Source organism: Phymastichus coffea, unplaced genomic scaffold (assembly GCF_024137745.1).
Source record: "Phymastichus coffea isolate CEN01 unplaced genomic scaffold, Cenicafe_Pcof_1.1 PCOF00100, whole genome shotgun sequence".
NCBI classification, from domain to species: Eukaryota; Metazoa; Arthropoda; class Insecta; order Hymenoptera; family Eulophidae; genus Phymastichus; species Phymastichus coffea.
Window position 1 is genome coordinate 838152 of NW_026706911.1, and position 20113 is coordinate 858264.

At 33.3% G+C, this 20113-nt stretch overlaps 4 protein-coding genes across 6 annotated transcripts; all 4 read right to left on the reverse strand.

The window, feature by feature from the left end:
* Window positions 1–560: 560 nt before the first annotated feature.
* LOC131670120 (uncharacterized) lies at window positions 561–2963 on the reverse strand. 2 transcript variants are annotated; one of them, XM_058945495.1, is made up of 5 exons: window positions 2472–2959; window positions 2005–2351; window positions 1361–1542; window positions 1124–1296; window positions 561–935 (listed from the first exon to the last, which is right to left on the reverse strand). In XM_058945495.1, exons 2-5 carry the CDS (start codon window positions 2210–2212, stop codon window positions 734–736), a joined length of 765 nt encoding a protein of 254 aa, XP_058801478.1. In that variant the 5' UTR covers window positions 2213–2351; window positions 2472–2959; the 3' UTR covers window positions 561–733. The 2 variants fall into 2 exon arrangements, with proteins under 2 accessions (XP_058801478.1, XP_058801479.1); XM_058945496.1 differs by having other exon boundaries at window positions 561–903; window positions 2005–2963.
* A 1355-nt stretch (window positions 2964–4318) lies between these two features.
* On the reverse strand, window positions 4319–10643 carry LOC131670127 (uncharacterized). 2 transcript variants are annotated; one of them, XM_058945507.1, is made up of 5 exons: window positions 10476–10643; window positions 7031–7375; window positions 6750–6931; window positions 5690–5862; window positions 4319–4972 (listed from the first exon to the last, which is right to left on the reverse strand). In XM_058945507.1, exons 2-5 carry the CDS (start codon window positions 7233–7235, stop codon window positions 4771–4773), a joined length of 762 nt encoding a protein of 253 aa, XP_058801490.1. In that variant the 5' UTR covers window positions 7236–7375; window positions 10476–10643; the 3' UTR covers window positions 4319–4770. The 2 variants fall into 2 exon arrangements, with proteins under 2 accessions (XP_058801490.1, XP_058801489.1); XM_058945506.1 differs by having other exon boundaries at window positions 10379–10642.
* Window positions 10644–11950: 1307 nt separating this feature from the next.
* LOC131670125 (uncharacterized) lies at window positions 11951–14310 on the reverse strand. The gene is made up of 5 exons (XM_058945504.1): window positions 14176–14310; window positions 13250–13470; window positions 12986–13170; window positions 12622–12794; window positions 11951–12534 (listed from the first exon to the last, which is right to left on the reverse strand). Exons 2-5 carry the CDS (start codon window positions 13455–13457, stop codon window positions 12333–12335), a joined length of 768 nt encoding a protein of 255 aa, XP_058801487.1. The 5' UTR covers window positions 13458–13470; window positions 14176–14310; the 3' UTR covers window positions 11951–12332.
* Window positions 14311–14530: 220 nt separating this feature from the next.
* On the reverse strand, window positions 14531–17214 carry LOC131670126 (uncharacterized). The gene is made up of 5 exons (XM_058945505.1): window positions 17082–17214; window positions 16596–16831; window positions 16324–16508; window positions 15957–16129; window positions 14531–15857 (listed from the first exon to the last, which is right to left on the reverse strand). The coding sequence occupies exons 2-5, from the start codon at window positions 16801–16803 to the stop codon at window positions 15656–15658; spliced, it is 768 nt and encodes a 255-aa protein (XP_058801488.1). The 5' UTR covers window positions 16804–16831; window positions 17082–17214; the 3' UTR covers window positions 14531–15655.
* Between the last annotated feature and the right edge of the window lie 2899 nt (window positions 17215–20113).

Here is a 20113-nt window from a genome sequence, read left to right on the forward strand (position 1 = left end):
TGATTCATTTGTCTAATAAATTATGTAATTGAGACGCCAATGTTAGTTTAATTTTGCTTTTAATCCGTAAAGTCAAGATTTAAAGGTATATTAGAATGATAAACTAGAATTACTTGCCGTTTTCACTATCGAACATTGCGTGCTACTTTCTCGTTGAATATTGTATTGACTAGATCTACAATCAACCATACTTTATTCACTTATAAGTATCAAACTTTCGGTGTATATGATAGAAACAGAATAGGCTAGCTTGGAATGAAAAGAACTATTGCAATATTGGTTACCTGTCTGAGCGCAAAAATTAAGCAAGAAAAATTTTCGTACTAATCTTTTGTGACTTTAGAAATTGATGTAATCCTCGGTCCCCACCTTGGCTCTGTTTGATTCAACGGCTTTTCCAGTCTTAGGTTAAAGTTGCGCAGTACAACTGCAACAAGGACCACAGACTGATATACCTAGTCTCCAATATCTCGACCAATTATTAACATTTTCATTCAAAAATTGTTTTCCTAAATATTTCAAACCCTTTCAAGAGAAGATATGATACACACAGTCAATGGTAAAGAGTTTTATTGAAACATTCAGAGAAACATATTAAAAATACTGAGAAGACTAAAAGATTAGGTTTGTAAAAATATATATCACGATAAGATAATCTATGCTAAAAATCACATACTCAGAGAAAAAAAGGGAAACGTTGGTGCACATAATTCTCAAACAATCGAATGCCTTGTCATTCGATTTTTTTCATCATAATTTTCATACACTTCGTTTCGATATTAGGAAAGAAAGGTTCGCCATCGTCGTCAAGAAAATCAGAATAGTCTTGGCTTAATTCTTCTTTGAATCCAGCTCGTGCTGCTAAAATCTGGGAGGCAGTCGCTGTGAATACTGTGGACGTCGCTGGAATGTTATACTTTTTACCTATCTCATCTCTAAAATTAACGAAATAATTTAAAATAATTTACTTTCATTATATCACAAACATATTATAACGTACTTTCTCGATTTATCAATTTCACAATCTAATTATGCTCAATTAATACAGGTATTGATCGTCGAAAATAAATAATTAAAAAATACGTTCAGTGATAAAAAGAAACGCTTCGTTAACTTTTTGTACCTCGCTTCGAGCATCCGTTGTCCCAATTTTTGGCCTCTAATATGAGGCGCGACACTTAGCCCCAGGGCAGCAATGTATTTGTCGACGTTTAATATCTTACGAGCATCGGCTTTATGCGATATTTCCAGTATGATGTCGAAAAGTTTAATGAGTTTCGGTGATTCAAGAAGCCTCTGCAAGCCAAATCTTAGGTATTTTTGCATCGCATTCAATTAAATGAAATCAATCAGAACTCACCAATAAATCGCCCATTTCTTTGTCCGTTTCGTCGCACACGACATTTAGCATGTTGACCGCAGCTAGCTCAAGTATTTCATTGTCTTTATCAATGACATAAGCTGCCTCAACGATTCCCTGATCCAAGCAATAATTCCAGTAGACGCGGAAGCCACGTATCATTTCCGGGTCGCCTTTCATCTCTATGCGAAACAAGTTACAGCATAGATATTTTAACGACGATGGTAGAGAATATAAAAATAAAATTATCGATTGCAGTATCAAGTGAATTAACTTTCATATGGTACACCAAGAAGTAACTTTTCTTTTCTGTCGATGCCATCAAAACTGTGTAGAAACACATTTCAAGGTTTCTCATCTTCGATTGAGTTTCTATACGACTTAATATTCAATTAGGACTGTATTGTCAGTGCAACATTTGAAATTTTTTCCAGCAATATTTGAAGTTTTACATATTTATAACCATTATTTAAAAACTGATAAATGTTATTCAAGACTTTAGATTGTGCCAATGAGAAAATTGCAGTAAAAATATTTAATGATCAGTTACATTAGTGATTTATCTCCATATTTGACGAAAATGCATTTCCAAAAATTCAAATACTAGCGTGCACTGAAAGAATTTAAAAAGAACATCCACGTACTTAAAGATTTGCAAATTGGCTCGTCAGCCAAGAAATACTTGATCATGTGTTGCATCGTCTCTTCGCGCCTGTCTTCTGGCACTTCTTGAATTGAAAATCTAATTGGCCTCGTTGAGCCGTCGGCAAGCTTTTCCGTGCCCTCCACTATTTTCCAAACGTTTAACGGGCCATCGGGACGACACCAGGCAGGTCGCGTTTTATTGTTCATTTTGCTTGCAATCAACTCGACGACCACTTTACACGGTACAAGTCAAGTCCCACTAGAAAACGCTTAGTGCCACGGCTTCGAGTGTTTCGATGACTTTAAGCATTCGGCCTGACGATATCGCGAAAAGTGCTGCGACGATCTGCAAGTATTGATTTATCATTCGACGACTATTAAACTCGACTGAAGCAAGGTCGTTGCTTTGCGATAACAGTGCCGTTGTCCGTGGATAACCACTAACTTTCTTTATCACAAAACTTACTGTTTGCCTTTTTTTTTATTAACTGCCGCTTAACGACAATATAACTAACGACTTCGATAACAATAAATAAACTTTTCGTAAACGTATAAAAAAACAAAAAAAAACCGATGGATGGAAGTGTTTCGTAAGTTCAAAATGAACGTGCCAAACAACAATCGAACGTAAATACAGCACGTGGCCGAGAGTTGCCGCTGTCTAAAAGTACGAAGCTCACTGGAGAGCGTTCGCGGAAAACTTTGAATATGTAGCCTTCCGCACGAGCAAATTTTATCGCAAGCGCGCACCGACGAGGCAGGAAAGAAAAAAAAAAGCAAAAAGAATTCAGCTGGCGCGCGCGCACTCGATACGAAACAGCGCCGAGCGCAAAACTGAAACTCAGCGTAGAGCTGCACAGCAGGCACGCCAAGCGTGCACCGCTCTGGCACTTGGCGTGTAAAAATAGTACGCACGCGCGCGCGACGACAACTACGACGACGACAGTCTTGCTCGGAACCGTCGCACGGAGCGTCGGCGATGATATAGACACACAATGACGGCTCCATTTGGCGAGCGCGACCGAGCGCCCCGAGCGACGTGGATGCAAGCGCGCGCGGATGACGATCGAGCGAGAAGCGCGTCATTTCCCAATTGCGCAAGGAGCAGCCTCCCGCGCGTGGGGAGCGATCTTATCGTCTACGGTCAAAATCGAGGTCGGGACGGCTCGACGCCGCCACGAGCTTTCGCGCTTTTCCTTTTTTTCTTTTTCCAATTGGACTCGACGCTCACCGCGGCGAGCCACAATGCGCGACTATCCGCGGCACTGAACGTTCACGCGCGTACACGAATTCATGCAAATTGACAGAGGTCGAGTTCAACGAGATGTTATGTGACTGCGCGCTTCGCCGATTCAAGTTTACAGTGCGTGTCGCTCGACCCGTCTTCCTCGCCTATCGTTGTCTCGAAGGTTAACGACGGATTTGATCCAAGGCGTAAAGACTATCGATTTGGTTTGTAGGAAACTCAGTTCGCTTAGAATTTCAATTGGATTTTTCCTCGAATTCACTCCCGACAAATTTTCTTCGGAGACGCGGAATTTAAATATCGCTAGCACAAATTTATCAGGATTGCTGGAGTTCGCGAGCTTTTCATTAAAATTTAACTACGACAACCGACGAGCAAAGTTGCTATGCTAAAAATTTCATTTCAACGTGAATATCGTACAGACATCCCTCCACGCAATCAAGTTATACATAATGAATGAGCCATAGCAGTAGGTTGATGAGCACTCATTTAACGAAATACACTGTATTGAAGTTCAAATTACCGGGAGGAGGCAAATTCGCTGGAGTGATTCGTACGAAAAATTGCTGCTTCAGCACGCCCTTTCGTCGTAGACTCTGTTTTGGTTGACAAACAATGATTTACAGTGAATGACGTAAAAAATTATTTTTCTTTTTCATAATTAGAATCAAACGTGCGCTTGCTTTACGTTGAACATTGAAATTAAATACCCTATAGCGTCACCCTAACTGAAAACCACTGTAACTTAGAACAACAAGCGAGTTTTACTGCACCAAGGCTCAATTAAAAGCTTATCATGTGCCAGAATGTGTCCCAAGAACTTTTCGTCGACAAAAAATATTTTGAAACCTTAAAATCATGTCTGATATTTGAAATCAATATTAAAATGTACCCATAAAAAGCATACAATTTCAATATAACAAGTCATAAAAAAATAGATAAAAAATTGACATTTTTACTTCAATAACGAGAATAATTCAACTTTCTCCTGGCGAGAAACTGTTTTTAATATTATTTTCATTGTTTTTCTTTGTACTCATAAAAAATAAAGACGAGAAAGTATTTTAGTATGATTTTTATTCAATGTTTGGTAACAATTTTCTGTTAACGCATAATAAAATAAACTTGATTTAAAATACTAAAAAATGCAATACTTTACTTATTTTTGTACTACCACTTACAATCGATACAATATATTGGTACACGTCTTGAACACGACGAAGCACTAAAATTAAAAATCCAAACAGATTATAAAATATAATTACTCTATTGAAAGAAACTTATTATACTGACACTTAACGAGAAATAGAACTTCAAAAAAGATATGCGCTTGAACTGCTGATGATAAAAATAATTTAATTAAAGCTTATAACGATTGTAATATATTAATTTCTGTTTACAAGAATTACGAGCTTTCAACGTTACAACATCATTCTCGTGCCATTAATCGGTGAGTACATTAGGGAAGACAAACTATTCGGCGAGAGATAATTTTAATTGATCCGTGATCCTTGGCATCTCACCGCAACACTTTTGTCATTATCTTAAGACACTTAGCGTCGATGTTGGGGAACAAGGCTTCACCATTGGCATCCAAAACTTTGTCGTAGTCCTGGGCAAACTCAATCCGGTAACCGGCGCGCTCTGCTTGCTTCTGTGATGCTGGCCCCGTAAAGGCTGTCGAGCTTACAGTTATATCGTATTTTCGACCGATGTCATCCCTGTAATTTCTCATTGTTTTTTTTTTTAATTTTTATTTGATACAAGCATAATTAGATATTGCGAGCTTATAGATGTTTATTGAAATTTTATAGCGGTAATTTTTTTTTCCTTTATTTTAGCGATGAAAAGATTTGTATGGCGTATAAAATATAATTATGTAGTTATTATTACGCAGTTATCGGACTTGCGTGACAATAAAAAATGTCATATCGCTTTTACAATCATGTCAAAGAGCACAGCTTCGACAAAGTTTCCGGCATCAAGTCAATTAGTGCTAAATAATATTTTTTCATATAACTAATAATTCATATAAAAATATTAAAAAATTTTTTATGGAATCACTAGTAAGAATAAAAATTTTAATCATACTAATTTATGCTACATTTAACGTACAATAATAAATTAATTAAACCAACCCCGTTAGACTGATACCGATAAAAACAGTAGAGTAGCAAGTTACTTAATAATTGCAGCTAGATTTTTCGTTATGTCAATGATTTATAGCGTGTGCGTCGTTATTACGTGTAATATCCAATGCGCTCGCTTTAAAGGCCTCGTAAAACGCTCGTCGTAAGCAAACGCGCTCGGATATTCAGATATAGACCGCGGAAGCGCCGCGCGCGCGCGATCAACGATGAAACAGGCTGCAATTGTGAGACTGAACGCGAAATTATTTAACCAGTCGTTTTGTTATGTTTTTTTCAATCTTTGAATACCTCGCTTGTAAAAGATGAACTCCCAATTGGTGACCTCGAAACTCTTGCTTCACGCTACAACCCAAACCGGCAATATACTTATCGACTTTGTATATTTTGCGAATGTCGACTTTTTGCGAGACGCTGTTCATGAATTCGAACAACTTTTTGGAGCCGGGTGATGTGAACTTTTGCTGAAAGGAGAAATAACGTTTTAGTCATAAAAACAATGCACACTAATTATTTTTAGCTTTAAACATATATAAACTTTATTTGAAAATTTGTAGTTGTATTCAAGTACTTAAGTAATTCGATTTACTGTTAAAAAAATTTATTTTTCTAGTTATTTGAGTGAGGTTCTATAGATAGCCTTGATAATCCTTAATAATCCGAGGTGTTGTATACATTTAATTTGCGACAATCACCGCCTAAGACATATGTATTTAATGTGGTGACAACACAACATTGTCTGACATCGGGGCAACATTAGCTTAAGTAAATTAATTACCTAAGTCGTTCAAACTTGGCTAACTATCTGAAACTTAGTTAGTGGGCGTATATTATACTTGTTGCTCCAGCTATTTTGGCGCTATAGTATGTGAGCTTTCGATCAAATTCAAATGATCCTTGGAATATTAAACAATTTAATTAAAGTTATAATTAAGATAAACTTACGACTACCGCGTAAGTTCTGTGCTATTTTACGATTACAATATCATATCAAATATAATTGAATACCCGTTATACATTTTTTTATTGTTTAATAGCAATCCTGCTAATAATTACGTGCCTGAAAAGGAATAAATGTACACCGTGACCAACTTGTAAAAATTAATAAATTATTTTGGAAGCTAGTAGAAAATTCATGTTCTTTTTTAAGTCAGATCGATACAGAAATATTTTTGGTATTCAATAGAGATAGCAGTTTGTTTGTAAAAGAAACACACGTTAACATGAAAACAAAACAAACGCGTGAGTATGAATTTGCAAAAGTAATATTGCGCGATATAAATAACCCAATAACCCAATATATACACATCTCCCTCTCTTTCTCTCTCGTTTGAAAATTGAAGGTTCTTACCGTCATTTCTTCCAAGGTTTTGTCAACCTCGACTGACGAGACATACAAGATATTCACGCCCACAAGCTCGCCAAGCTTGTTACCCTCCTCGAGCTTAAACGCGCCAACGCTTATCCCCAAGCCTAACAAGTAAGCCCAAAGACGTCGAAAGTCTGCCAGTGCATCTTCATCGTGCTTCAAATCTGAAAACGGCACGTGTACGCGCCCCAAAAAATTTTATTAACTATAAAAATAACAAACAAAAGGTTCGAGACCGCAAGTCAGTTAACGACTTTACGTACCGAGAGCTTTGCAGGTGGCTTCCTCTACGACGAAATAGTCGAGCATGGTTTTGATGGCCTCGTCGTATCTGTGCTCGGGAACATCTTGAATGGAAAATCGAAGTCCTCCAGTCGTCACCTCGACTACACGCCAGACGTTGATCGGACAAACTGTTCGATCCGACTTCGTCGCTAATGGGCAATCTCTGTTTTCCTCCGTCGCCATACTTGTTCCCGAGGGGGTCTCTCTCTCTCTCTCTCTCTCTCTCTCTCGTAAAATCTGCCGAATCACTAGTTTTGCCGCCCCGAGATTTTTCCTACTCCTCGGCTGACCGGCTTATCGCTACTTTTATTCCGAAGACTTGCCTGTAAGGAACGTTGACAATCTTTACGATAGTTTCTTTTTACCTTTTTCTTTTACGGTCATCTCGCGTACGCGCGATCAAAATAGAGGTTGCCGGAGCAAAGTTGAACTGGAAGGTCAAGCTATTATACTCCAATAGTTGACAGCGTGCATTAGATATCTCAGTCTTCCTGCATTGTATCATAAACTATCTAGGATACCCTACGTTATTGTCAAATGCTAAACGTAGAACGAGAATGATAAAATCTGTGACAAGCCTTTGTGAAACATTTTTGTGAATTATCAAAGTTACTCCGTAAGAGTTATCATTTGAAGCATCGTGGAAAACTATAATATTTTATAAAATCTTGAACTTGATCGAGCATAATAATTTCTATAAATTTATAGTCAAGTTGCTCTCCGCTTTTCTTGAATTAAACAGCTGCGAAAAATCTCTTAAAATAACTTTTGCACTTAGTTTCTTGTGCTTATTTCTAAATAACTATGAATAGCCATAGAAAAATAATAATTTTATTTATATGCTTATTTACTGTGACAGTTACTAATTTTCCTATTTCTAGGTGCTAATATTGCATTTTACCAAAATAATAAAAGATCCGAATATTACGTAAACTAAACGAACGCATGTATTTATATACGAAATTTGTACGTTTCAAAAGTACAGTATGCTGGAACATAGTCGCATATTTTGAGCGGCAAAAATATGACTCTGTGTTGAATTCACCTAACTGAGCACCTCGCGCGTCGCACCTACCATACCTCGCAGCGACGCTTCAAATAAAACAGGAAAAAGCAAATTATTGCGATTCATGATCGCTCGTGTTTGATATGGGCCTTCGATTGGTGAGAAAAGAATCGATTTTAATAACAGTCTAATAAAAAACGTCGATTATCAGACTTTGTGAAAAACTATCGAAATATTGATATTATGGATAAATATTTTAAACTCATAGCAATCATGCTATTGGAATAAAATACCACAGGTTGTGAGTTTAAACACGATGATTGCCGAGAAAAGTTAACTTATCTACGAAATCGTACAATTTTCCAATTTTTATCGATGAGAAACTTAAATTTGCATTATATGTGTAATTTCGTTGATTTCGACAACGAGAAAAAACGGAGTCGATGCTAAAATAATCGAATGATTAATCGAAAACGAACTAAGCCACCCCAATATTCCTTATGACGTCGCGCCGAGCTTTCATCCGGGTGCTCTCGCCATATTACATTTCAGACGTGCAGGCGACACTGGTGAAGATCGGCGCGCGATGCCGCTGGTGCACTTTTTCGTTCGCAATTACATGCGTCTCGTATCGTAAAGCGAAATGCGATCGAGGAACGGGCAAATACCCAGCTTAATTGAACGTACCAGACGATACAAATGTTTTACATTCCGAGCGTCGAAAACTAGAGGCGAAATGAGATTACATTTAGAGCAATTACTTGAGCCAAATATTACTTTTAGCGCATCCAACAACCTATTTTAAGTACAACAATAAGTTCACAAAAAATAGATTTCTTACTTTATGAGTAACCATCTTATTTAAATTAAGAAAAAAGCCTAATTACTTTACTTATTTTAAGTTATCTGAAGTACACCTTTCTGAAGTATAAATCTTTGATAAGAACTTATATATAAGTACATATTTTATCAAAACTTAACCAGATGATCAGATTATTTATCACAAATAAATATTAATTCATTGAAAAATTATAGAAAACTGCATACTTCGGGCAAACACATTGACGTAAAACACACGTCGAAGCAGAAGTATTCTTCGACATATTTAACTTGCTCTATCGCAAAAAACAAATTATGCACATATTGTATTATAGATTGATGGGCCTTCGAATGATTTCTCACGAATGGTCAATATTTTTCAAATAAAAAAACAACGACTACAAAATTTGTTATCTGATAAACTGGAAACATTCTGACCGCAATGCAACCTATCTTTTTTATGATTTCGCGTGCATATAAAAAGACTGAATTAATCACGTATCAATGTTTCTTTCGCGTAGTAACGTTGCAGAAATTAAATGGTATGTGATGAATCCATGAATCCCGAATAAAATATGACTTTTCATGTCACCGTATGTATTTATTCCACGTTGATTGATTCGATTAATGAATTCGCAATTATTTCGCTACCTCGAAGTAATCCAAAATAGTTAAGGTACAGCATTGCTTGACAGTTGCAGAGGCAGTAAAATATCCGTGGGTCGCATACGTTTAACAAATCATCAAATGAGATAGATACGTAAACTACATCTTAATGCTTGTACATGTACTCGCGCAGAGAGAGAGAGAGAGAGAGAGAGAAAGGGAGAGAGAGAGAGAGAAAAATGAACCATTAAACCGTTCGGTACTGCTCAACGCGTTTGACTTTATTGATAGTAAAATCCTGCATGTTACGGCTCCCCCTCAGTTGGTTGCATCCTCTCTCTCTCTCTCTCTCTCTATTTCTACATATTCGAACTTACGCGTCACAGATCGTTTACTATGCATGATATGACGTGCAACGATATGCGTTCCCTGTGGCAATGAGATGCTATGCTACTCGCTTTAGATGACATTGTAACTTTACTTTTTTTTTATAATTATTTTACGGTCCTACTTAGATAGTGATCGCGCATACATATTTAGGGATGAAATGTAGATTTAATCGAGCTAATTTTTAGAACACTTGGTCATTTTCAATAATTTACTTTTAATGACTATTATAATTCAATGAAAATCATCCTTGAGCTAACAATCATTTTTAGCGAATAATGTAAGCATTCAGTTCAAAAATAAGATAAGCGATGCACTTTCTGCGCGATATATTCAATCGAAATGTGTTCGGATATCTGTTAGTAGAAGAAATTGGTTTATTGTAGATTCACGGATAAAAGTAGATAAACTAGACAGGCAAATGGATAACGAGGTCAGCAGTAACAGTTAACTCAACGAAAGTTTGAAAATTTATCGATTTGAAATATGAATAAAAATTTGAACTTACAAAAAATCACTTTGTCAAGTAACACGCTTAATTCTGATGCAGCACTCGATTATAATATTGAGTGGACTCGTTAAAAACCATGTAGAAACTCACGCACATAATTTTAATTCCAGCTTCGACTGAATACGCCGTAAGGGAACTAACGTAGCGTTTAACCTGGTCCAAAATATGTCGAGTTGTAGAAAAAGCAGGAATATTGTCAACACGCGTCAAATTGTCGACTCGGACACTAAGTGCGGGGCTTCTGTCAGAAATATTCTACTGAACTGTGTTGTACGACGACACGGTTTCGTTCCTGTTACTCTCCCCTCCCGCTTGTGCACTATGAAAGAGAATGTACCATGTCTCTCCAAAAACATTTCAAGGTCATTATCAAAATATTCCTTCAAAATTTTAAATTGAAGTAACGAATGTATTAAAATCAAATTTAATTTGTTGTGCCGTGCTGCGATTTTAAAACTTATTATTGAGAAATTCCATTGTATTACTGGGCATATTCTAATTCTTTCTAATATTTTATTATTTGACTTTTTAAATACATTTCTCAGTTTAATGATAATTTCTAGTTATCAGCTGCTGATAATGTTATGAACATGTGTTTGAAACGCTAGAATTAATCCGATAACATTAAATTGTTCCGAAAGCGACTATAATATCAACAGTATCAAATAAAATGTCTTTACGAAAACGTATTACTTGAAACAAAATATAAATGAAGATTTTGAAGAGAAATTATAATATCTTATTCGTAAGTTTATTATAATATTATACAAAGATAGATGATTTTATATCGTTTCAAAACAAACTGTGATATTTCTTACTCTATTTATATTTTTATGCTTTATAAAGTTGTAAAACAAAGATCGTTTGGAAGTTTTTTATAATCAGCCTGAACTATACAAACATTTCGCTAAAGTTTGTGGTTTGGTACATGCAAGTTCGTACTTCAAGTTGTATACTGAATAATGTTACGAGCTAGGAAAGTAATGATGTAGAAGCACGAAACTATTTATAATGAGATACAAGCAGGTCTTAACGAGTTTTTATGGTTTTTTTAGTGCTCCAAATTACAGACGAAGAGAAAATAAGTATAATGGCGGGCGAATAACATGCAGTGACGACATATGTTCCTCATATAATTTAATCAGCCAACAGATTTTCGTTCATTATTTATAATAGTTTGATAGATGGCCTACTATTTTGGAATAAGACTTCTATTTGCTCTAATTTCATTTTCAACATATATGTTAAGTGCACAAGCTGTACTCTAAAACTCCAACGTCACTTTTCTTTGTGGCAGTTAAAATACTAGATTAAATAAATGGATTTCGAAATAATAAAATAAACATATGTGATATACGATATAAGGTCAATGAATAAAATTTATTACATGATTATTATTATGATTATTGTATTGACTTTTAGTCGTGAGTATTAAAAATTCTTTGGAAACATTTACCGAATGGTGACTGGAAAATCTTTTCTCTCGTGTAGAACGTATTGACAAATACACCTAGAGCAGAAAACTGTTTGTCAGGTCTTACGTAATACCAATGATAACATGTGAAGAGATTCTATACTCTACGCTCGTTTATTACTCATCTCTTAGTATAAACGGCATTGACGCTATACACGTTATACATGCAAAATAAAATTTATACATAATGAACTTTTTATTTGTAAGAACATTTAAATTTTTGTTTGGATTTTCAGTCGGATCAGTCTAATGATTACATTTCCACTGTAAAAATTGATTTTGTACAGTGATATTTTCAATGTGATTAGGCCTGTTATTCACGAGGAGAAAATTTCGAAATGGCAAAACGTTAGTCAAAATATCTCGGATTCAGCTTTAATGATATTCTATATCGAATTGTATATAAATTTCACATAATGCACTGAGATCCTGTTAAGATAACGTAATTTACGTATTTTCCAAAACATCCATTCTTCGCTAAGGAAGTCTCTTCATCATTATCTTAGCATACTTTGAATCAATATTTGGAAATTTAGGATTGCCTTTATCGTCTAAAATATCTGCAAACTCGACTGAAACTCCTTCTTCAAAGCCGGCTCGCTTGGCTTGAATTTGTGAGGCCTGAGCAGTGAAAAATGTAGTTGTGGCTGAAAATCCATATTTTTTAGCCATAGGCGACCTGAAAATAATGTATTAGTGTGTGAAATTGAAAATGATTCGGGATTATTATAAAATGATGCTATTTGATTTCAATTAACTGAAATACCTTGCATCCAAAATATGAAGTCCTAATTTTTGACCTCGGAAAGCGGGTAGAATACTAAGGCTTATTGACGTGATATATCGATCGACATTGTAAGTTTTACAAACATCAGCTCTAGATGCTAAATCTTCGAAAGTGTCCCAAATAGTCAAAAAATTTGACGACTTAAAAAATTGCTAAAATATATGTATGATATGATTGTTATTATTAAAAAAAATATATTTCAAATGCACAATGGGTTCAAACAAAATCGATTTGTGCTAGGATTATATTATTATTATATCACATATTACATAAATATCTATTGCAAATTAATGTGATATCTAATAAATATCTATTTCCAGAAATATAAAATAATTGTAATTACCTTCATTTGATTAAAGTCTTGCAAAGTTTCCGGAGTTTTCATAAATATTATATTAGCACCAACCAAATTTTCAATTTTACCATTAGAATCAAGTTTGTAACATGCTATAACAACGCCTTGATCAAGCGAGTATTTCCATAGCGTTAGAAAATCTTGCACGCCATCTGGATCTGTATCTTTGATTTCTGAAGAGAAATTTCAACAATAGCAGTACCGATATACGAAACAACGTATGAAGTCAAAAGTGAAAAAGATGAAGATTACTCAATGATTTAGAGCACGGCTCTTCAGCTAGAAAATGTGTGTACATGAGTTGAAGTACTTCTTGACGTCTCTTCTCGTCGTTTGGGACATCTTGTATAGAAAACTTAACAGGTTTTTTCGTTCCATCGTTTAATGTTTCATAGCCATCAACGACTTTCCAAACATTTAACGGGCCAGACGGTCGAGTCCATTTTGGTTTCACACTCATGACTTATAAAACGCTTAAAAAACGATAAAAAACGATTTTTGCAACACAGAGAAAGTTAATAAAATAAATATTAACGGTGAATTCATAAGTGGAAATAAAATAATTCTGTTATACAGATCCGTTTGTTTTAACCAAATCTTTGATAACGTTTTGTCAGTATTGACTTTACTGACTTCATTCAGCCTTATTTAATATATAACTATATTTTAATTTCTTTATATACAATGATATATAATGCAATTTAATTTTAACCTTTAACAGTAAAAGTTATTTATGACTTATACAGATAAGTTACAAATAATTTGAACTACTTTGATTCCATGACTTAGAGGTTACCTCTGAATATATGCTGGTGATTCTGATTAATATTAACGATGAATTATCATTTTCAAATCATCATAATTACAGATTTTTTTTAAGTACTGTACACTTAAGAAACATAAACTAATAAATGCATAAATAAATTCTAATATTTTTATCGCATCCTAAGACAAATACAGAATACTCACTGGAGTATTCTCCTGAATCTCGTGTACATATTTCATATAACTATACAATTACTTATTGTCTTAATATGTAAAAGACCAATTGCAAATAAACTTGGTGCAATAAGAAAAATTACTGTACACGTTATAGCAAAATGAAATTCAAAGAAAGGCGATTGATATAATTTTTTATTATACTCAGTTTATTTGATAGACCACGTACATATACTTACAGTTTAAAACATGGTAATGTCGATTCAAAGTAGTGATGAAAACTAAGAGAGCACTGTATCTATATGTTGTAAGATAATACTCTCGATTCTTTTCGTTGCCTATCAACTGCTCTTATATATCTCGACATTTTCATACTGACTATGAACATATCAAGGATAAATATATTTTTCAATAACTCGTTTATCGGAGTAGATAATCGGTAATATTTTTTTATAATATCTGATAACGTAGTAAGATGAAAGAAGACAAATGAAAAATTTTAAATATTATTATCTAGATATATTGTATGTTATCCATAGGCACGCAATATTTTCTGCTGCAAAATTGCAGTTTTCTTTCGGCTCTATATTTAAATGTGAATATCTTTAAATCTGAAGAAGAGTTGGGTTCAACAGAGTAACCTCTAAATTGCCCATTGATACCATAGTAACGAGTCAGATCATACAATGATTAACTATATCTAGATGAAATTAATTTTAATAGGAGATTTTGTTGATACACGTATATATTACTCTTATAATATATTATAATGTAGAAAATATATTTTACATGGTCGATTGTGATTTTATAAAAAAATCTCTTTTATGATTTATATTCACGACTTTCAAATCATGTACAAATATTGAATTTTACGTGTCATGGACAATAGCAAACAATTTTGCAAACGTTATCAGTCTCATCTTAATTTTTGAGATATATGACTTTCATAGGGTCATAAAATATGTATAATGAATATTAATGAAAAATGTCATTTCATAAACTTTTAACTTCTACTTTACACTTAACGATCTTGCAGAATATAAAACGCAAGAAACGATATATTATCTTTCTTAATTTAAGATACTGCAAAAAATAATCTATGAACAAAATAGTAACGAAATATAATAAATCATAAAGTATCAAACACCATCATACTAATCGATACAAAATTCGGAATTTGCTTTGAACGTTGAATTATTTTCCATTTCAATAAGTTATTGCTAAAATATTTTACTGTGCAAAATGAATTTACATTTACGTTAGAATGGAAATAATAGTACATTACGTTAGTATAAATAATAGTAATATACTATTATATTCACATTGCTTAAATAAAAATATGTTTCGCCTTATCTAAAATCATTTTTGAACCTTTAACTATTACAATATTCACTCGTGAATGTAAGCGATACATGTTATTTCTCATTGAAATGAAGTAACCATAACAATAATGAGTGTTTATAATATAAATAATTGTAATTCAGAATTTTGATAAGACTGCGCAACTCATTTTATACAACTAGATATACTTTCAAGTTTATCGGGGGACTGCCAATTTCAGGAGTAAAAGCAAGATGCTAAAATGTATGACGCCAAATATCGCATTCAGGTTCGATAATATTTATTTTACATACAAATGTGTATTTTGTTTTCTACAACTTTTATTTGTGTATTTATCCTGTGTCAGAACTTGCGTAAATACTTTTCTATTGATAACTCTTAAGGAAGTCTCTTCATCATTATTTTAGCATATTTCGAATCAATGTTGGGAAATTTTGGATTGCCTTCGTTATCCAAAATATCCGCAAACTCGACTGAAACCCCATCTTCAAAGCCGACCCGCTCCGCTTGAATTTGTGAAGCCTCAGCGGAGAAAAACGTTGCTGTGGCTTTAAAGCCGTATTTCTTAGCCATAGGTGACCTACAAATTATTATTTAGTGTAAATAAACTGTGTGACCAAAGATCATAAGAATATAATGTCAAGTAATTTTTATGAGTTCGATATAATATGGTACGTACCTCGCATCCAAAATATGAAGTCCTAATTTTTGACCTCGAAAAGCAGGTAAAATGCTAAGGCTTATCGACGCGATGTATTTATCAACGTTCAAAGCTTTATAAACATCAGCTCTGCGTGATAAATCCTCAAAAGTATCCCAAATTTTATTGAAAGCTGGTGATTTGAAAGATTTCTGAAATCAACTCATAGTAAAATGTATAAAAACATTCACTCGTGAATGTAAACGATACATATTATTTCTCATTGCAATGAAGTAACAGTATATTGCTTTCAAATGTATGGTATAGAAATTGTTTTTGGATTTAGACGAAATAACTTGGTAATTACCAATTTGATAAAATTATTACAAGTACTTCGTGTATTTACCTTCATTTCATCAAAATCTTTTTCAGTTTCTGGAGTTTTCATGCAGAGTGTATTAGCGCCGACCAATTTATGAATTTCACCATTAGAATCAAGTATGTAACATGCTATAGTAATGCCTTGGTCGAGTGAGTAGTTCCATAAAGTTAGATAATGTTGTTTGGCATCTGGATCAGTGTCCTTGATTTCTATGTTGAAATATTTAAGTGAATTATAATCATGAGTCCATTGTGGATTTTGAGTGAAAAGCAGATATTAAATGGCAAAAAACGTACCTAACGATTTACAGCATGGTTCTTCGGCTAGAAAATGTGTACACATCAGATCAAGTACTTCCTGTCGCCTCTTGTCATCGTTTGGAACGTCTTGTATTGAAAATTTTGCAGCTTTTTTTGTTCCATCATCTAATGTTTCATAACCATCAACAACTTTCCATATATTCAATGGTCCCGGTGGTCGTATCCATTTAGGTTTTACATTCATGATTAATATCGACGTTTAAAATTTATATCTAAATCAAAGTATTATTTGATAACAACTGACTTCCCAACAAATACGTAATAATTTTGTTTACCATTGTTTATGAGAGCAAATATACGACAAATTGATATTTACGAAGAAATATTACTATATAAAAATATTATAAAAATTACGTTCCATAAGAATGTATAGTATCAACAAATTTATGAGAAGAAAAATGCCAAGAATAAGAGCAGAAATTATAAAACTTATTAGAAATAAGCTAACGTAAGATTACTTACGTTTACTAAAAACTTTGTCTCAAAGAATGATTTAAAGTATAGAACTTCAATTATTAAAATGACCTATTTCAAACTATTTTTTGCAACTACACACTCGATATCCCCTCGCTAGCTGCACTGCTACTGATGCAACTGCAACTGTGGTAATTGATTCCGACTAACCATCAATTTAAGAGTTAAACGAATCGCTCACTATACAATACTAAAGCCTTGAAAAAATTCAGCTTATTGGATAACGTATTGCGTCAAAGCATAAAAAAAGATTTTCCAGTGACTGTTGCAAAGCACATAGATTCGTCTTTATCATTTCCTGTCAATACAAAATTAACAAAGTTATTAAAATTGTATTAAATTAATCATAATTCATTTAGCACATAATTTTATCGATTGCAAACTTATAATCAACACGATTGAAATAATAGTGCTGTCTCTTCAAACTTCCCAAATGAAAGATCAATAAGAGATGAACGAGTGTTTTTACAATTTTCATTCCAAACATGATCGTGTCCTTCAATCTGGTTCTTTTCGGTCCAAACAAATGAAGGATCTATCTTTGCGAATTTGCACAATATTGAATACTGGCGTCAAAAAGTTATTTGTCATAACAATTCAATTGGGTTTTCAGACAACCTTGTGTATTTTATTACTTTATTTTTGTAAATATTATTTCAAAATGGATTTCTTTGTTTTAATAAAATCCGTTATTTATTCTAGACGATATTGAATACACGACGTTATATGAATAATGAGTATTAATTCGTTTATTTAAATAATATTCATTAAATATATACGCGTAGATAAGTTGTACCTCTAGTACCGCAGTTGACAGCGGTCCGGGTCATAAGTCTACGAGGGTGGTCCGATAAGTACTTAGCCTACAAAAGAAAAACAAAAATTTTGGAAAAATGGCGTTTTAAACAACACGGATACATCAACGTGGAATGTCGTATTTAGTTGCTTTTGAGCGAGATCAACTCTTCCTATGATTAACTTTGTTCGAGGTAAGTGTGAGATGGATGTCGATTATTAAAATATATTTAGATATGGAATAAGTCAAATTGGTAAAAGGGAGAGTCGCCAATTTCGTCCTGAATATTTCATAAAGCACTCGTCGATATCACTTATTTGAAAAGACCTACATGTCATCGACCTCAGCATTGCAATCAATTTTTGAATCTTACGGTATATGCCAATGAATCGGAAACAATTCATCCTGGCTTTCCACCGCTCGTCGGTTTTTTTGTGGTTTTTCTCGTGTGCAACTGCTACCCACTAAGCTCGAAAGAGAAATCTCGTCAAATATTCTCTCTGTTGTGAGTCGTCTCTTTATAAAGGTTACAGCGAATTTATTTTTAATTTTCCAACTTGTGAACGCCATCCAAGTAACACTTGGATTTTGATGGCTGCATTTATTTCGAAAATTAAATTTTAACTTAAGAGAAATCCCAATACATACGTCAAGTGTATGCAAAGATATTAATGGAGAAATTTATGGAGTTCGTGTAATAATCTTATGAAAAGAATATGGTTCGATGAATTAATTTGGTAAAATCGCATTGGTTAAGTTCCAACTTGAGTGTTATAACCAATACTAAATTTTTTTAATTTCACTCACAACGACAACATAGAGCTGTCATTTATTTTCAGTTGTTATCTATATAAAAGAATTTTTTATTCGCAGTTATCTGACAATAAGATTTTTTAGGTTTGATTGCAAAACTTAACTATAAAGCATCGGTTTAGTCAAACGAACCGAAACTGGATCGATGCTATTTTATAAAAAAAATGTTTGATCGAATAATTTTTTGCCGCATCATGATATGTATTCAAAGCAAAAGAAAATAAATATTTTCCTGTTGGAAATAATTTTCGCGTAGAACTGTTGCACGCAGTTATTTGCAGTATAAAATAGTTTATAAACGTCAGGTTTTAGACACGTATAACAGTTATTAACATTTTTTTTCTGTCAGTAATAATTATATACAATTATTAACAATTATAGACAATTTCGGAAATGCACCTTTTTGTTATAAAAAAAATTTGCTATTAATAACAGCTATAAACAGTTTATCAATTCCGAAAACGTAAATAATTGTTTACAACTGTAATAAATAGTCAGTTATCATATATAATAATGAAGAATTATTGAAAACACTTATATATTGTTATTATCATTTATTTTTTTTGCTTATAAGTACTTTTTTCGGTCCGGTATTGGCAAATTAATAATTACAATTAACTGCAAATAATAGTTACTAATTTTTTATTCAATAGGTAATTGGTAATTACTATTATTTTCAGTTATTTATAATTATTTGCATCTATTATTTCTCAAAATCAATTTGTTTTGGTAAGTAAAAATGTAAATAACCGTTATTAACTGAAAAAAACTGTTATAATTTAACAATGACAATTTTTTTAACAGAAAATAACTCTTTATAATTCTTATGTGTCTAAAATCTGACATTAATAAACAGTTATAAATTGTAAATAACTATTAGCAAATGTAACTAACTGATGATTTCTATTTATTATAATTTTATGCGTAGGTTATTTCCGACAGAGTTCCATTTACTAAAGATGCTTTAGTATGTTACATTGAGAGTGTAAAGAGAACTTGCTATAACGATTTTCATGAAAAAATATCCTATTAATTGTATTTATATTGTGTGTGTGTGTTTTGAAAAAAATCAATGGATATCATGAGTTTCATAACTATCTTTAGTTATACATACAGACATTTGGTTTGAAACGAATTTTCTTACGTGCTACGGTTGTTTTCAAATCAGCTTCTTGATCTTTTAAAATGAGCCCTCATACATCTAATTTCATGATATCTGACTCAAGTTTTTGCATTGTGAAGTGAATTATTTATCTCGGCATGCTATATTTTCGGGAAACTTTTTCCAGTCTAAAATTCTAGCTGTTTGAGGAAAGCACATAAAATACACGCAATAAAATAATCTTGGTATAATTCTAAATATTCATTAGGTTTTTTTTCTCAGCTTCAAAGGTTAATGGCATGAAAAGAC